The sequence below is a fragment of the Ciconia boyciana genome, chromosome 2, assembly GCF_034638445.1.
Source record: "Ciconia boyciana chromosome 2, ASM3463844v1, whole genome shotgun sequence".
NCBI classification, from domain to species: Eukaryota; Metazoa; Chordata; class Aves; order Ciconiiformes; family Ciconiidae; genus Ciconia; species Ciconia boyciana.
The window spans coordinates 116967628-116986217 of record NC_132935.1 but is presented as its reverse complement, the minus strand read 5'-3'; the positions used below and the strand labels follow the sequence as shown (position 1 = coordinate 116986217).

General features: G+C 40.7%; 1 protein-coding gene across 16 annotated transcripts in view; it reads left to right on the top strand.

Moving 5' to 3' along the window:
• ARPP21 (cAMP regulated phosphoprotein 21) overlaps positions 1 to 13425 on the top strand; it is a 144607-nt gene extending 131182 nt beyond the window's left edge. For all 16 annotated transcript variants that reach the window (XM_072853703.1, XM_072853698.1, XM_072853707.1 and 13 more), the window contains 2 exons: positions 11332 to 11483; positions 12639 to 13425. In XM_072853703.1, coding sequence (XP_072709804.1) covers positions 11332 to 11483; positions 12639 to 12896 — 410 coding nt within the window. In that variant the 3' untranslated portion in view covers positions 12897 to 13425. The remainder of the gene's footprint in view (positions 1 to 11331; positions 11484 to 12638) is intronic.
• Positions 13426 to 18590: the final 5165 nt, after the last annotated feature.

Genomic DNA, 18590 nt, shown 5'->3' with positions numbered 1-18590 from the left:
AAGTTAGTGCCATTTTTTTTTAATAAGGGTTTGAATTTATACCAAGTGTAAGTTTGTACCAGCTACAGTATTGATATTCCTGCCCTGAACTACAGGAAGTTACCATTTCGCATGAAAAATATTCCCATGTGAAAATGAATACATTTGTAAAAAAGGTTACATTTTGCAGTTCTGCAAAGTACAGTTTTCTGGGTAGAGAGATGAGAAAAGAGCAGTTTGTTCTTGCAGTCTTCAGCTAAAGCTATTGTTTTGGGCTTTTCTCTGAAAATAATAGTAATACAATAGTTAATCATATGCTTCATTTCTTCACAGTTCACTGTAAATCTTACCTTTAAAGACAATTCAGTTTTTATGCAAGAATGCATGGACACTTTGTCTCTGAATTCAGCAGAATCCTGAACATAGTGTTATGTAGTCGTTCTAAATGAAGACCCTCTATAATGTTTTGCTGCATCTCTCTAGATGCCGCTTTTCAATATGAGGCAAGACCTAGAGCACGTCATATGCCAAAGGAATCTTACTATCAACACTAATGAGTTTTTACATCAGTGTCTTAGTTGTATATTAGCTATTCAAAAATCCAATAAAGAGAAATTGCAGCAGACTACAGCAGTATAAAGGCCTATAGCCATAGTAAGGGATATGACTAGATTTGCATCTGTTTTGGTCTTTAAGCAGTAAAGCTCTTTTAAGAGCAACCCACAAATTCTCCAGAATGATCTATTGGCCTGCCCATGGGTCTGCGTTAACTCTCGTTAGTGTCAGTGGGACTGCTGAGCAGGGGCTGAGAGCAGAAGGTTTGTACTTGGATTTTCCCTAGCGCTATTCAGGACTCCCTGAGGTCACGAGAACCGCACACCAGCTCGCAATGCGTGCCTTCAGTGGCTTAGCTCTGTGGGGATGAGAAAGCTTCACCTCTCTCAGAATGTTTTCCAGGTCCTGCAGTACCCTCCCTGCAGGCACCTCAGCTGGCTTTGGGCATCTACACCGCTTCAGTGTAAACCCTTGCTCATCGTGCTGGCCAAAGGGAAACGCTTTCCAAAGCCCATCTCCCTAGTGCTGTCGAGCCTGTTCACGTGACTCCATGGATTAACTTAGTTCAAAAGCATAAATACTTTCCTCCTCTCTCTCTCTCACCTGTGTCATTTGCTGGCTGAGTGATGACTTCTTTTTTTTTTTTTTTTTTTTTTGGTCTCCAATAAAATGCAGAAGCCTCAGATTACCAAAACAGCTGCACATGCTTTGTCTGGGTTAATGCATTTAAGTCAGGCTCCAGGGTCTGGGTAAGTGCCAAGATCCTGGATCAGCTGCTTTACCGGAATTATGCTGCTGTAATGGAGCCCTGCATTATTGTGTTGCAATTATTTTGGCTTGCAGCTGGCTGTTCCCTCTATATTTTTACTGAAGTGAGATAAAAGGATTTTGTCTTAAAAATAGAATTTTCTTTTCTCAATCTTACAGAAGCTTTGAGTTACATACGGTGTCTGTAAGAGGTACCCCTCCTTTTATCTTCAGATTTATATTCAAGGAGAAGAACAAATAATTTTTGTAATAGTTTTTGAAGAACAGGAACAGTGCTAAACGGTTTCAAAACATAAAATAAAAGTATATTGAAAAGAGAATAAAATAAGTGATTAAAGTGTCGTGTAATAACATGGGTTTAGGTTCTCAGCAAGAACAGGTTTATTTCCAGCATCAAGCCACTTACCAGTAGCAAGTTGTTCTTAAAGCTGTCCCTATAATTTGGAAATCCTTTGTATAGACAAGTAAAAGAATAGATCCAGATTTTAAACTGAAGAAAAACTGAAGAAACCTTGAATCTCCTATATTTGTATCTATTCAAGCTCTTTCTGATGCCTATTTATACACATTTCTTGTCAAATAACGGCGCTCTCAGGTTCTCCAGTTGATAGCAAAAAGTAAACTGAATGCAATCATTTATCTTTGAACTGTTCAACTGTGCCCTTCTTCATGTTCTTGTTAATAATGCCAGGTCTCCCAGGAGCGCTCTCATGCAATTTTATCACATAAGCTTTTTGTTTGACCTTACCTGCTGTTCCCCTGGAACATAGAGGGGGGAAAAAAGAAGCCAAAATGTCATCCTGCCTTAATTAAAATTTTAGTCTCAGAAGGTGTTACAGTATGTGATTTCATTAGGTATATAATGAAAGTATTTAATCATAGTGCTTATTTGTCTGGGCCTTCTTACTTGGTAGTGAGGTCACTGAGTTCTAAAACAACTCTTTTAAGGTGTGGAAAAGTAACTGAGGGGTGGGGGTGGATCTTAAAGTGATTCATAAATTCATTGTATCCATGATTTTGCATGTTTGGATGATGAGGTAGAAGGCTCTAAATAACAGTTCAGTGCTCTTTGCGAAAACCTTTTTTCCCCACGGGACAGTGAGCATGCATATAAATGGTTTTTTAAAACATAATGCTATGTTTTTGCTGGAGACAGTGCCGTGTCTCCAGCAGTTGGAACTTGGTATCATAGAGAAAGGGTTAAAGAAAATGCAATGGGTGTTTCTTTGGTGCTGACGGGTAAGAAGCTCTAAATCTCATGTGTGATATGCAGTGTTACTTTCATCATTTCTTATCGGCATAATCTAAACCACCATAACAGGAGGCTTTCTACCACCCAGATGAGGCCATTTGTTTTATGCAGTGACTATTCTTGAGGAAAAGCCTGTGCACAAAGCACACTCTCTTAGCTTTTGTAAAGATGTACCTTATTCCAGCTTATATAGGACAAGCAGGTTAAAAAATAGATTTGTGAGGCCCTGATCCTGCACGTCTTTTGAACTGGGAGGGTCTGCATTGCTAGGGGAGTTGTGTTATTCCCCTGATTTTTTTCCATTTTGTTAGCAGTCGAGAAGTGCCCCCAGTCGGCCGTGTTGTCTTGAGTAGCACACGAAACCATCCATGCTTTGGACACTCTGTGCCTTGGGTTTCTTCCAGCCCCTGGGGTTGCAAAACAAGTAAAACCAGGATTTCCTATAGCTTTCTGAGAAAGAATAAATGAAGAGGACAAGGAGGGGCAGTTCAGCTAGATAAGGCAGATCCTGCTCTAGCAGTTGGACAGAACTAGCCACATGGGGGATTTCAGAGCTGTTAATCCACAAAAAATTTTCTTGTGTATCAGGGTATTTTCATCAGCAGTTTTTACCAAATCCAACAAATAGGTCGCTCTGAAATAATGCAAAATTGCAGTAAATTTCCAAATTTGATTTCTTCTTCTTCTGAAGCTGGACTAAGATGGTTTGCACTATTTATTTTGTGGGATTTGTAGCTTTGTAAAGCAGAGAGAGAAAGGGGGAGGGGAAGACAGACAAGCTGTCTTCTAATCAGTATTTTTCTTCTTTCTTTTGTGGTAATAAATCTTACTGGCTCATATCTCTGATGCGTATACCTCTTGCTGAGTTTCTTAATGCAGCTGAATAGGGCTCTTTCTCTGTGGGTCTGCCAACAAATGTGGCTGTTGATCTGTTACCAGGTTTGGGAAGCATGAATCTGCTCTCAGCAAAGCTACGGCTAATTTAGGGACCAGGCAGCTACGATTCTGGCAGCAATTATGTGTTGAAACTCTAAGTTCAAAATCCTGCAGTTTTATAACCCCAGCTCTGCAGAGAATTATTCGAGTCACTGTCACTGTAATCAGTTTAGGAATATATTTAATGTGCTGTGTGTTTTCAGTGAATGTAACTGGAGTGCCATTAGCTAAAAATTGTTTTGATCTCGCACAACTTGAAAGAATCGATGTCATTAGTGTTAAATTTTGGAAACAAAACTAGCGTGATACCCCATGCTTTCCCCTGCAAGCTGTACTGCTGGAGTGGGATGTGCTTTTACCTGAAATGAAAGAAGCTAAACTGTAAGTCACTTATGTGAAAAGGCTTCTCTTGGTTTTGAGGGTCCAAGCCTGCGGAGTGCCGTGGGGAGAGGAGTCCGTGCTGCTGTGGTTATTGGCACATGTGCTGTTTTATGTGTGTTATAAGCCATCTCATACCTCCAAGTTATCTGTCCATTCTTAAGACTCCTTTATTTCAGGCATAGGTATTCTTGTTCTTTCCTTTGTATGTGTGTGAAAACTAAATAATTGCATGGTCTTATGTTTTGAGGGGAAAGGGATGGATTTGTAGCATTAAGTTATTATGTATTTGTCCTTCTAGCTCACATGGTATCCAGTTCACACCCATAAATTATCCGTGATGTCTTCAAGTGAAACACAAAGCCCAAATATCTTCCTAGGTCAAGACATTTTAATGTGTATTGCAGAGAGAAAGCAGACACAGTAGGAGTGGATTGATCAACTGCAGCAGATTTGGTTTGCAGCATGCCTTGGATTTTAGATCCAAGCTGAAACTACAAAGTTGTTTACGAAGTGTTTTGGATTCCAGCTGCACAAGATGCAGTTTAAATCTTCAGACTCGCACAGAAAATGACACACCAGCAGGGAGACATTAATTAGTGTGTCTTCTGTGGGAGTCTTCCAAACTGCAGACACTTTGGGGTAAGGCTAAAATCAAAATCAGCTTAAATTTATAGCTTAATTTTATGTTTTCCATGAGAAATTTAGTCCATCATTTGCGGTGAAACTGGCCAGGTAATGACCAACGGCATAATGAAAAAAAAAAACAAAAAAAAACAAAAAAAAAAACCACAAAACCAAAACAATTTCCTCAGCAGCCACCCAAATCTAACATGTAACACCTGGACATGAGAAGCCAGTCTGAGCAAAATGCCTTGGAGCAGCACTCCTCTAGAGCGAGCAGTATATGAGGAGATTCTGTAGCTGGTAATTACGATGTTCATGGAGGAGGTGAAACATCTGGTTGCAATCCAGTACTTGAGTATCTCGCATGAAGTAAGGACCATCGGCAGGAGGGACTGACAGACCCCTGTAGCAGGGAGGGCTTTGTACTGACTGCTAGAAACCCCTTGCCTCGAATTCCTGCTCTGTTGTGCTGGGAAGGGATTTCAGTATGCACCTCCCACAGCTTGGCCAACTGTCCTAAACACAAGATTCCCCAACCTTACTTCCTTTCTTCATATTTTACAGATAACATTTAGGGTCTGTTTGAGAATCAAAAGGTTCTTTGTGTCAAGACAAAGTGTTTGATCTTGCCGAACTGCTTGCTTCATTTTTTTTCTTCCTTCCAGTTTTGCAAGTACTTTGGGATGGACCAACTCAGAGCTTTTGGCAAATAAGTGAGTTGCCAAAAACTTTACCAAACTTACTGATGTGTGCATGACTGAATTACAGTTTTACAATTACATTTTTTCTTCTCTGATTAGTAACTTATGGGCATTGTAAGTTTCTATAATCATAGAGTAAAAGCTACATCCAGCCACTTTAATACTTTACCCATAGCTTATTTTAAAAAGTAAAGGAAAACGTAGCCTAGCAAAATTGTGGGAATAGATACTGAGCATATTCTTCAGCCTACAAAATCTACTGAGCGCTACTCCAGCCAGGGCAAAGTAAACTAAAATAGGCCAGAAATAGCCCTTAGAATATCCACTATATAGAGGTGAACTCTCTGCTTGTGGAGTGAATTGGGTGGCATTACCAGTATGTGGTCAAAGGAAGCAGACTGGGAAGAGGATCCTGTCTCACATGCAAAAGATTAGTCATTTCCTTGGAAGATAGGAAAAGTGTTAAGAGCTAGCTGGCTAACATCTTCATAAGTATTTCAAGTCTGGAACCTGTAATTTAATGCTGTGAATAATACTGGACACAGAGCACACACAAATCATATCTTTATTCCCAGAACTTCTTATTAAACTGATGAATATCTTCTAGCAAGCTGTCCATCCTTGTTTTAGAGATTTTGGGTGATAGCAAATGTGCTTCCTCTCTGGGTAAATTGCCCCCTTAATAAGTACAGGGTCTGCTGAAACTTTGAAATTTATTTCTAATCTGAACAGTTCTAGGTTTATCTTCCAACTGTGTAATTTTATTATACCATTTTCTATTCTGTTCAAGAATTATCTACCAGCAGATACCTCTTCATCTTTTGAATAAATTGAGCAGAGTGAGCTCATTAGGTCTCCCAGGAAGAGGTGCACTTTCTGACCTCAGATCATTTTTGTAGCGCTCTCCTCTGCCCTTTCCAGTTTTAGGGAATCTTCTGCAGGTAAGCCCCTGCGGCAAGTACAGCACACGGGACTGGGTGCAGAATCTGCTGTTACGCTATTTTGAGTACATCGCAGGGTATTCCCTTGTGTCTGCACCCAGAGGGGGGGCTTGCTCCCCTTGGCTTTTCCCTGGGAGCTCAAATTCAGCCTTCTCCCCCATGGCAGTTGCAGTGGAGGCTGAGCAGGTCCATACCGGTCCCGTAGGGCAGAGGTGCCGGGCTGAGAAAGGCACTGCAGTAGTTGTGGAGCAGGCAGGAGTGTGGCCAGAGCTGCACAGCCTTGCACACAGCCCAGTTAGCCCTGCTGAGGTTTCCCTTTTGGATTTCCTTTGGGCTTTGCTTGCCTGAGCTGCTGCAGTGTGTTGCCAAGGTCGGCTTGGCTTCTCCCAGCACTACACTGAGTGAAGCGGGAAGGGAGCAGATCAGTTCTCGAATCATGTCATATCAAAACCACTGTGAATTTATACATTTCCATTGGATGGGCTTAGATGCGAGGACGCTGTTTAAGTGGTGAGAGTACAATAAGATTTGCAGTTCAGGGACTCGTGCCAGACTGCTGCACTCGTCAGCCGAAGTGCTGATTACTCTTTACCCAGAGTGCTGATACACATTTTACAAAGCTATCTTCCTAATATATGCTTCAAATCTAAAATGAGCAATGAAACAGTCCCTCCAAACATGGATGTGCCATTCATGAAGGATCTATGCTGAGGCCAGTAGAGCAACAGATAGGCTTTAATTACAGCTCTGGGTGACGTTACTGGCAGAGGTGTAAGACCACTGCCTTTTATCTTTATATTTATCCATAGCCTCATCAAGAAATTAAAACATTTGTGGGTCTTCCATGCTGTCTTTCTCGCCCTGGGGTGTTTAAGTTAGCTGACTATCAGCATGGTGATGCAGGCTGTAAAGGTTCAGAGAATTACCTTGATGGTATGACAGCCTCTTTCATTTTGACTGCAGTCCAAGGCTCATTTTTCTTCTGAGGCATTTACTGAAATTCTGTGCACGATTTGTTCCTCTGGTTGTTTAACAATGTCTCTCATGTTTGCCCTGATTTAAAAAATCCTCCTTTGTAGCAGAGATAACATAGAGCAGGATGATATAATTGCAGTAAAGAGGCCCCGGAGCTTGCAGTAATAGGATGGTTCATCTGATGTGTACTGCCATTAGAAAATAACCCACGTATGTATGTTCTCAGGGGACAGTAAAGAGGCTTTTAAGGATTACACTTTATGTAGTATGAAAGCTAATGAGCAAAAGAGCAAGTATGAAGAAAACTATTGCTGCAGAAAGCATGGTGCCTCTTCCTGTTCTCACTCGTTTCCTGACACCTGTGTAGCTCCAAAACATCCATCTCTGCCCAGCCATGCATGGCTTTTCGTGCACTGCAGTCGGTTCCCAAGCCTCTTGAGAACACTGTATTATTTTCTTTTCACTGAAGAATAGATAGCACGTCGAAAGCATGCCAGAGCTGAGTTGAGGATTGAAACTGCTGTGTGTGTACAAAATAAACAGGTTTGGGGCAATAGTGATCTCTGATAGTCTGTGCCCTCAAAAAAAAAAAAAGATTTGCTACAATGATATAGTTTCATGAACGTTGCTGAAAGGTTGATGTACTAAGACTATCAGTTATACAGAGTCTCCATTCTCCCGTCTCCATTCTTTTCCTGGCCAGTGTGCAAAAACATATGAAGACATCCACGCACAGTAAACACTGAAGGATCTGTTTCAAATGTTGCGTGGCATGCAGAGTCAGAGTTGCAAAGTTTGGGCTGTGGAGGTGGAAAATTCAGAACAGTTGGTTTCTGATATTAACAACTTCTTGTTCAAATGGATTGCCATGTAGAGTGCCAATTCCTTCCCCTTGCATTTGTGCAGAAACAGAAGCCATCTAGCAGAACGGACTTGGGCTTCTTTGTTTTTTTCACAGCATTTTCCTCTTGCTTATAGAGCTTGTTGTAGATAAAGAAATGAATTCACCTTTTCATAGTCTGTACCCTCTCTGCACTATTGTAGTATATTTTTGTACCTTGTCAGGTTTTTATGTTCAATGGAATGGATGAACTTGCATCTTTTTTCATACAGTTAGCATAGTAAAGGGTCAGACTTTGCTGTCAGGTAAAGGGAAGTGGCTTCACTTGAGTTGCAGAGCCTTGGAGAGGAAGCTGGATTTTGACCAAATGCTCTACTGGAGTTCTGCAGCAAGGTCTGACATCCATAACTTCATTATATTCCAAAGGGTGCTAACAATAATTAAAAAGAAGTCCAGTCACATTAAGTGAGGAAGAGATGACAGCCAAGCACCTTTGCAAGGATACAAGCAGGCCAGTAACCTTCTTAAACATCCCTGTTTCCACCCACAAGTCAAAGGAGCTAGTGCTCAAGGCTGCAGTACCTCTTTCTGGGCTAAAGAAATGACTTGATTTCCCGTAATGGCAAAGAAGGTTCAGGAGACAACATGATCCGATTGCTACCTTAATACCTCTTTGCTCCCATCTAATCACATTGAAAGTGTGTTAGAGTGCACGTGAAGTTATTTTTTCTGCTTGTATTGAGGCCCCTCTGTGTGGTCAGAGCATTGTAAAGGGCTTGCAGAGGGAGTAGGAAAGAGGTCTTCTCCTGACTCCCAGGGGTGTAAGCAGGACTCTACATGTTGGGACAGGGATGAGGGGTGCGCATGCCCTATGGGCAGGAGAAATTGCTGAAGTCCTTGAAGAGTAATAAGATTGTTAAAATAATAATCCATAACCTAGTGGACCTCAGTTCTTAACTCTTCCCTCTTTTCTATTCCTGCACCTAAAACATGGAGTGATTGTGCCATGTACTAAGCAGTGTTTGCTAATATAGAGGAGATTTTCAGGGCAGAGGTACATGTTATTGTAATACCCCCATGAGATGATGCCTACATGTTCAGCATAAGGGTAGATACTTAGTCATTTCCATAATTTTTTTGTTTCAGTTTGATAGTCATGTCTGTATTGGGGAATAAGTTTGTCGTAGTTGGAGAATGTGGAACACAAAACTGAGGTGAAGAGACAGCTGTATGTTCAAACATACAACAGAGTATCAGCAGTAATCTGACTAAAGTAATGGTAATGCAATTACATTTACTAGAGATAACAGAAGGGCTTCTCTCGACCCCAGTGGTGTCTTGTCTGTCTGTCTGCAGAGCAGACGTGCATCAGTGTGCCAGTGCATCACGGTCCAAATCTGTGAGCCCAGATCTGATGTTTGATTGCGTTCCCCAACTTAGTGTCACTTGATCCACCATCAATCTATCGTTCATTACAACATCTAGGACTTACTTTGACAACTGCAAGTGACATGAGATGAATTATCTGTTGCTGCTTTTGCTGTCAGTTGACTCCTCTCTGCTTAAACTTCTAGTCTTGCAAATACCAGAATAGTAGTGCTAAATTTTTTATTTCTGTCCTTTCTCACCCTCCTCCCCCCCCCCCCCCCCCCCAATTGGTATACAGGAGCAGAAGAGGACTTGCAATTTTATTATTGCTGTATAAGCCTTCCGTAAACTCAGTTATAGCACTTCTGATGTTGGTAATTTTTGTGACTAAAAAATATGCTGACACTGTGTTTGTGCATAGGAAAAGAGCAAATTTGAATGTATAATAATCTGCTGCATTTGGGAGATGTTTAATGCTATCTCCCAGCCAAGTTAATCAGTCATGGAATTAATTTTTTATTTTATTTTGCTCAGTTGACTGGAGACATTAATCTCATATCTGTGGAAGGCATCTTTAATGCCAAAAAATTGATCAGAGATATCTGACATTTCTCTGGCATCAGAAAAGATTTTGAAGGAAAGTTATCAGTTGACAATAGGCTGGCAGAAACAGAGGCATTGGTTACTTTATTTTTCTTATATAATGAAGAAATACCCAGGTGATGATTTCCAATTCGTGAAGTATATTGAACCGTGTACTGTATTCATGAATATAAATTGAGCAGACGTGACACACATTTTTTCATATAAAAATAACACAGTATTGCTCTTTCTGATAATTCTTCTTTGCCTGAAATATGCTTATTCTGAGAACATCACTACAGAGTTAACAGTGCACTGCATAACTGCATGTTAAAAAATACGAGTGCTAAAGGACAGGGAATGTCTTAAGGAGAAATTATTCATAGATTTATAATGACTGTGGCTGGCTGCATTTTTCAAGGACAGGATCTTTCAGCATCTTCGTTTCCTTTCCCACTTTTTCTGCAAAATCCTTCATCTCTAAATAGTAGCATCACCCAGCCAGCCTGCTTCCATCTGGCGAGACTAGTTCTCAGGCTGGATCGTGTTGCTGACAAGCAGCGCACCGCTTGCGCTGCACTTCCCATCCACGCTTCTACCTCATTAGCGCCTTTGCCCTCCAGATCATCCAGACTTTGCCCATTTCTCAATTGGTCCTAGAGGAGCCGTCCCAGCAGAAAACCTGCAATGTTGTGGTGACTTTGAACACAGAGCCAATCGCAGGTTGAAACAGAAGCATCAACTTCTCATCCCTGGGCAGTCACTTGTGTGTCAGCAGTGTTCACACTGAGCAATGGGGAGGACCAGACGCTCCCTAATTTATGATTTTCCTCTTTTGCCAAACACGAAACTAGTAGGGTGGAATATGACCCTTAATATGCTCTAATCATATAAAAAGCCTTGCAAGGAGGAGACAGTGTGTATACAGATGTTCTTCTTGATTAAATAAAGCCTCCTCTGTTTACACCATGCTAGGGAGCTGCACTACAAGAAAGGTAAGAGGGTAAGATGAGAAACGTGACCTGAAAGAAAACTACCAGATTAGACTGTGAAGGCCAAATGCTGATGTCCTTGAAGCCAGTGGGAGTTTTGCCTCTGAGGAAGTAGCCAGAAGCCAGTAGCACCCTGTGTCGGTTCCGGGCTTTACAATCCTGCGCCATTCAGGCATCCCTCAAGGTGGTCTCTGCAACAGGGTTGAAGAGGATGAGGAAAGTGTGCTGCCTGCTCATGTTAGCCTGCCAGGGCTGTCAGCTCACAGGCTTTGTTTATTCCCCTTCGATTTTCACTTCTAGTAATGTTTCTCTAGAAATAGAGCAACTTTTCAACGAATGCGGGGAGAAATTACGGGATAATTTGCTGTTCCTTAGAACAGTTTTGATTTTGCCCTTACAAGCGACAGGGTATTTGAAGATGGCTTTCTTCTTCCAGGTTACCAGCCTGTCCTGCCGAACCAGCAGCAGGGGTTCCAGAGTCTCATGGGAATGCAGCAGCCGCCCCAAAGCCAGAACCTGATGAATAATCAACAGGGAAATCAGGTGCAAGGCATGATGGTGCAGTATCCAGCCATGTCGTCTTATCAGGTACTTGGAAGCCATAAAGAAAGACGGATTTTCTTGGAGAGTGCTTAATTGAATGAGGTTTTCCTATCACAGAATGGTCTTTATTACTTCATTAGGACAGTGTGTGGCAGGAGGCCTCCTGATAAATACGCTTCTAAGTCAAATTGGTTTCTTTGCTTCCTGTTTACGTATTCTTAGTACTCCCGATTTTCATTCTGAATTGGGAATACTCTAAATGAACTATTTATTACAGCCTGCAGTGCAGGTAAAATGTCACAAAGGATGAAGGAATTACACTTCTTCCTGTGAAGAAAACAAATTAAAAAAAAATAAAAGACAGAACATTGTTCATTTTTTTTGCTAATGCAATATTGTTTCCTGTAATGAAGTTGAGGGCTTTGCCTGATCCAGTTAAAAATACTCATCTGTGGAGACGCCTGCCAAGGTTCTCACCATGTCTTCTCTAACAAGCTGTAGCCAGATAAATTTTTGTTTATTGCGTTTTGGGGAGAGGGAAGTGGCTTGATTTTTACCAAGTCCCTAAATTACTCATACATATTTCCCCAGCTTTGTGCCTGGATTCTGTGAGATACACCAAGAGCCTGTGAGAGCCTACGGGGTGGCCTGTGGTTGTTTCCTCCTGGTCCCTCTGGAAAGTTAAGAAACTAAATGACATCCAATTCATTTTAATAGTTTGGACTGACTGAGCAGCCATTCATCTTTTCCCTTGGCTTCTCTCAAAACACTACAGCAACTAAGATTGAAATGGTGCAATTGCTTGTGGGTAAAATTTTCCCCTTACATCTTCAGAATTACTATACCGATGATGTGTTTTAAAGGATAATGATCAGGTTAAAGGTTTAGACATTTTAGATGGCCTAGGTATACCAGGGTTGAGTCTTCTGTTTGCACTGATCCTGGAAATTCACATTCAACTAGATCATGACAGAGCCACTTACTAGACCCAGGAGCTGAGAGATTTCTCTTTAACCCTTCTCCAACAGAAGAAGATCTTCAGGGATGAGAACAGTCCTGAGCAGCAGAGAACGACACATTTTGGCAGAACATGTTGTATACTCAAATTCAGCTAGAAGGAAGATAGGAATGCTTGGGACCTACTTTAATTTGTTAACTAATTACTATTTTTTTCCGACGTATTTCTGTATTCCTACCTAGGTGCCAATGACCCAGGGTTCTCAAGGATTGCCGCAACAATCATATCAACAACCAATCATGCTACCTAATCAATCAGGTCAAGGAACACTTACAGCCACTGGAATGCCTGTCTACTGTAATGTCATACCTCCTGCCCCACAGAACAACCTACGGTTGATTGCCCCACACTGCCCCTCCAATAACGTTCCAGTTATTTCCGCCAGCTGCAGGACAAACTGTGCGAGCATTAACAATGCAGGGTGGCAGGTCAAGTACTGATACTGTGGCTTAGTGTGGATATATGAGGATAGCGGTGCATTATTTGACAAATAACTCATGGCCTTCAAATGAAGAGGAACACAACAGGAGAATCAGTTGAGGACATAAGAACTGACTATGCTCAAGTGATTTGCTGCTGGAAAAATCTGTAAAAAAAAATAAAAATAAAATAAATTTTGAAAAAAAAAGTTTGCTGGTTAATGGTGCATATTTTTGTCATGTCTGCTAGGTATGCCTTTATAGCTTAGCTAGTGACATGAATTCACTGAGGTAAGATTTTTTCCTACCACTGAACACCACTGTGTAGATTGTAATATCCCTGATTCGGATTAGTTTTGTACTTTGTGTTGAGTTTGTGAAGCTAAAAGTATTTAAAAATATAATAAAATCACATTGTACCAAAGCTGTAATGGAAATGAAAAAAATGAAAACAAAAAAGAATTACTGAATGGAAGGAATAATTTATATACACTATAGAGTTTTTTTATGGATATATACTGTATTGTAGTGCTTAATCACAATAAAGCTATTTGACCTCATGGAGAAAGGTCATGTTTCTACCACCTGCTTGGTCTCCTCTCTGTTTCTGAGTGAGTGAACTTCCCTTTGGTTCTGCGTTGCCTTGTTTCAGGTGAAGCTAAGTGGGGAATGATGCTTAATGGGCTTATGGGAGTTTGATGAGAAGGCAACATACCTGTGTCGTAGCATGCAGTACCATAACAGCTAAGACCACTTAGAAATTGTAGCATAGACACCCAGTAAGTTTTCAATGAATGATGTACCAGATCATCTTAAAATAAGTTTGTGCTTTTCCAATCCCTAGGACCAGTAACGTTACAAACACAATTCGCCACTGCTATAAGCCTCTACTCAGTCATACCTCTTCAAGAGGCCATACAACAGTTGTATGTAAGAAGACATATATGTCCCACGATATCCCATCCACTGGCTGGAAGATCAGTTGCTACTGATGTAGCAACCATGGTACCCAGCAATTCTTCTGCTACATAAAGATACTTTACCCAATTATATCCAGCTATAAAGCCATTTTGCAACAAAAAGATGACAACCCAAGAATCTAGTCCATCATGTTCAAGTAGTGGGGATGAACAATATATTTGGGGGTTTGGCTCTTAAAACATGCAGCACAATGGTTTGCCAGAAATTTTTAGAACTTTTTTTTAATTCTTGTAATGTTTCCCATTATGTCCCCGTTCACACAAATTCCTAGCTTGTTCTGATAAATTATTCTTCATTCATAAATGCTGCATGGAGTTCCTCATTCTGCTTCAATGGTGACAACGTTTGAGTCACAAATGTGTTTACCAGACAAAAGCCTGTGTAATTTTTCTCTTAAGCTGTATTTTTGATCAGTTTTGAACACCTTTAAAATAGGTAGGAGTTGTGCACTCCAGAATTATGCATATGCATCATGAAAAGGCCTGAGATCCTTCTGTGGGTAAAATCTGTATGTGTCATAGTACAATTTTAAGTACACCCAAGATGACAGCAGCCTACAAGGCCCTTGACCATTGTTAATCTGGATGTGAAACAGCTTTTATTTTACCTTGAAGATGGGTGGCCTTTCCTTTACACACTTCAGCTGTGGAAGCAGGAACTGGAAGGGCTACAACCCATATTTAAAACAAATGGTTTTCTTTTCTATACGATGAACAGGTATCTTTCAGAGTTCAGTCCTTTTTTTTACATGTGTCTTAAAGTGTGGAATCCAGTCCTATGGGATCATAAGAAAGCCAAACACTGAATTTTATGTAATGTAATCACAATTTGTTTGCTGAGAGACAGTCAAGAACATGAGCAGGTAAGTAAACATAATTCATGCTTCAATTAGAGGTGAAATGCCTTGGGAGAACATACTGATTGATTTCTTTTTTTTCCTTTTTTAAATCAAGATACTGCATTTGAATTTTGCCTGTGACCCTGAGCTCTCATTTCAGATGCCCTGCGTTGTATGGCTTATTTCCTTTTAATGTTTTACATACTATAAAGGTTTCTCTCCTAGCATTACTATAATTGCACATAATTGGGTTTACTGCTGTTGAATGACTGACGGCTGAATGAATGGCTGTCCTTCTCTGTCAAGGCTCCAGAGTCCAGCAGGAAGGAGCTGCAGGTGACCTTGCACAGGACAGGTTGTGTGTAGCCAGGCTGAACGAGCAGGGAGGGGGGACAAATCTCTGTGTACGCGGTGTCTGGAGTGACGAGACCCTTTGGGTAATCACTATATTTAAGTCCTGTTTCTTCTCCTCTCTGAAGGACTACTGTTACCTTATTGAGCTTCCTTCTTGTCAGAGAACTATGAATTAATTGTCTGGTGAAAAATATCTGCCCTCGGTATCATAGATCGATGGCAAACTGGGATGTAGATGCTCTCAGTAGCGATGGGGAAGGGAGTCAAAAAGCAAAGCCTAGGAATCTTGCTTCTGTAAAGATACAATTTCCTCGTGTCCTTGTGCCTCTTTTTGTCATATCCCCTTGGCAAACAGCATATCCCATGATTGACCATGGCCATGAATTCTCGTGATTTACCTGTCTCTGCCCATTCAATGACCAGCTCATGTAAAACATGCAAATAGCTGTGGGAGCAGCTGACTGACTTCTCCCAGCCTTGTGGCAGCAGCACCTACCTGCACATTCGTGCACCTTCCTGCTGGAATGAGACACTAACTTTTTATGTAAAATTGAGCAGTTTCATGAGAAGGTCACAGCCACCCACTCCAAAATGGCCTACATCCTCTGATTGTCTCACTCTCCAAAGAGTTTGAATCTCCTTAGGCATAAAAGGAAACGGAATCTGATCTCCCTCGGCTTTGGAGAATGCCCTAATTATTAAGGTATCATATACATGAGGGAGACATCTCACGTGGTGGTGCACATACTTGCTCTACGCTGGAAGAATTTATATTTGAAGACAATTAAGTAATTCTGTTTCTATATCAAGTGAAGCACAAAAATTATTCTCTAATTTTTTTTTTTTAATCATGCAATATTTTTAAGTCTTTCTCCTAAACTTTTTGTTCATTAAAAATATTCTGAGCTGGATTGCTTAGCAGCCTTGTGAAGGTTAATTATGCACAAGCAATGCTTTTGTGCTAAGAGTTGTTTGCTTTAGTTGATAATAATTGAAATATTTTTCTTCAAGTGGCTTTTGGTATATAATCTGTTATTTCATGTCAAAAGTCCTGGCTTTTCTGAGCATCAGGTGTAGTTGCTACCAAGAGTGTTGTTTATAGTATTTTGTCACTGACTTAAGAGATGCTAATTGATGTAGGAATTACAGGAATAAACTGCAAGAGAGCACCTGAGATTAGCTTTCAAGCTGAAGAATAACAGGTGTTCTGGGTAAAGTTATGGATGGCTTGTTGAAAAGCAGTATTGAATTTTTCTCTGGTTTTCATTTGGAGAGATCAGCTGCAAACCTGCACATGCTTAATGGAGCACTACATCTCAGTTCATCCTTGTGTTTTTAAGGAATAATTTTGGAGGCTGCAGATTTAGGAAACTAAGTAAAAAAAAACTTTGCCTTTTATGTCGTGGGTACTGTTTTACAAAAGACAGTTGTAAAGAGGAAATGTAAGTAGAAGATAATGTTATAGCAAAGATATATGCTCCCCAGTACAGAAATTATCTCCATTGAACTCTACTAAATATATCCCTAGAGAAATGCTTTAAAAAGGTCCCCTCAAAGAGTGCTGTGTATATTGAGATAAAAAGCAGACTTCACAGTTCCCAAGGCTACATGGGGTTTTTTAACCCTAAGGGTGAATTATATGGGTGTGAATCAAGGCTCTTGCCATACCCAGGTTTTACTTGCAAATCTATGCCAGATCATCTCCACCATAATGAAAAACTGCTTTTATCTGCATGGAAAACAGATGCACGTTAAATCCTTCGGTAATTTTTTTTTTTAGGTATGGCCACTGGGCCACTGAGTGTGATAGGAAGACCAAGTGAATTGATAGCAGACAAGACTGGAAATTTTCTACTTAACTCCCATTAACTTTGATCTCACCAGGATCAAATCTTATGCCAGGTGGAGCTTGTGGGGGAAAAGGGCTTCTGTGCATGTGTATCTCAGTAAAAATTTTTGTGACAGAGAAAAAAGAATTTGGGGTTTTTTCTAAAGCCTTTCAATTAAAAGCAAAGGTTTTACAAAATTTCTCATGAACCATGCTCCTGTTTTCCAAGCTAAGTGTTGCTGATTCACTGAGGGCACCATTTAGTCATGGGACACGATGTCAGGAGGTGGGTGGTCACAGTACAATCCTTTGATGTGCAAAATTTCATGCAGTTATTTGCACAACAAATGATCTTATCTAAGAACCAAGGAGGGAAAAAATTGACATTGAGATCAAACCTTAAATGGTAAATCTGGACAAATTCTGCCTGTGAGATGAAGACTTCTCAAATACATTAGAGAATATGTCCACAGGGAAAAAAAAAGAAATTACTTTCAACACCTCAGACTGTGCCACCCTTTGTAAAGGCCAGGAGATCAGACCTTAAAGTGAAGTGCTGGATATTTGTAAGCTTCCTATAAATAACAGTTTAGAGCAATTCACATGTACACTCCAAGTTAATCACATTAACAGTATGTAAAATGGAGGCCAACCAGCATCCAGAATCTCCCTGACCCAAATTTTCAGTGGGGGTCAAGTCTTGACTACACTTAAGCTTGAGGTGAGGTTTCTGTCATGCGGAGCAAGCAGGAATGCATTTGCACGAAGCTCTCATGTGGCACTTGAACCAAGCTCCTGTGTGCCTTAATGACCACTCTTTCATTTTGTTTCATCTGTACAGATGAAACACTGAGACATACAGAGTGCTGTAATTCAGAACTGCTTCAGGCATCCACAGTCCTGCTTCCTACTGGGTGCATAAGCCTGTTGGGCAACATATTCCCATGACTAAGGGTTATGCACAGCTTGATGCTTCTTTTATTGGCATGGATATCAGAAAACCACATGTCATGGGGCTCACTGCCATCTTCCACTAGGCTGAAATTGTCAGGGACTGTTTCAGAAACTACAAAGGGGTCCAAATTATATGGAAGCACTCGGGTAAATCTGGATGCTTGGATAAATCTGGATCCTTCCTGCTGTCCTGGGGATGGAGAGGAGGAAAAAAAGGTCTGCTTTAAGTATTGCTTGAACAGATTTTATCTTCCCAGTCCACTGGGACTTGAAGATTATATGTAGTTGGCATGTGGTGGAAGGAGTTAACTGCTGATGTGCGAATAAAGATATTGCAGACATCAGAGCTGTCACACAGCAGTGGAATGAGCTCTGGACATGAAGCATTCATACAGCATAGGAAAAATTTTGATCTGAGAGTTGTTCTATTATTTATGCATGTGCTTCTATGCTCCCGTGGACTGGGGCTGTATTTTTTAGAAAGCTGCCTTGCTCTAGAGCAGATGTTCTGTGGTACAGAACTAGAAACACTGCTGCTCTTTGCTTAAGAAATAATTGGGTTTTGGATCAAATTTTTCTTTGAGTGGGAAGGCTAATTGTCTGAACAGATGTATGTATCTGTTTAGCAAAAATGTCTGTTAGTGAGAGTAAGTAACATTATCCAAGTACAAATGTGTAAAGGGAAGCTTCAATTTTTTCAAACCACTCATCCAACATAGGACCCTTCTGGTATAACTGTAATTTATGACCATTCTTCTCA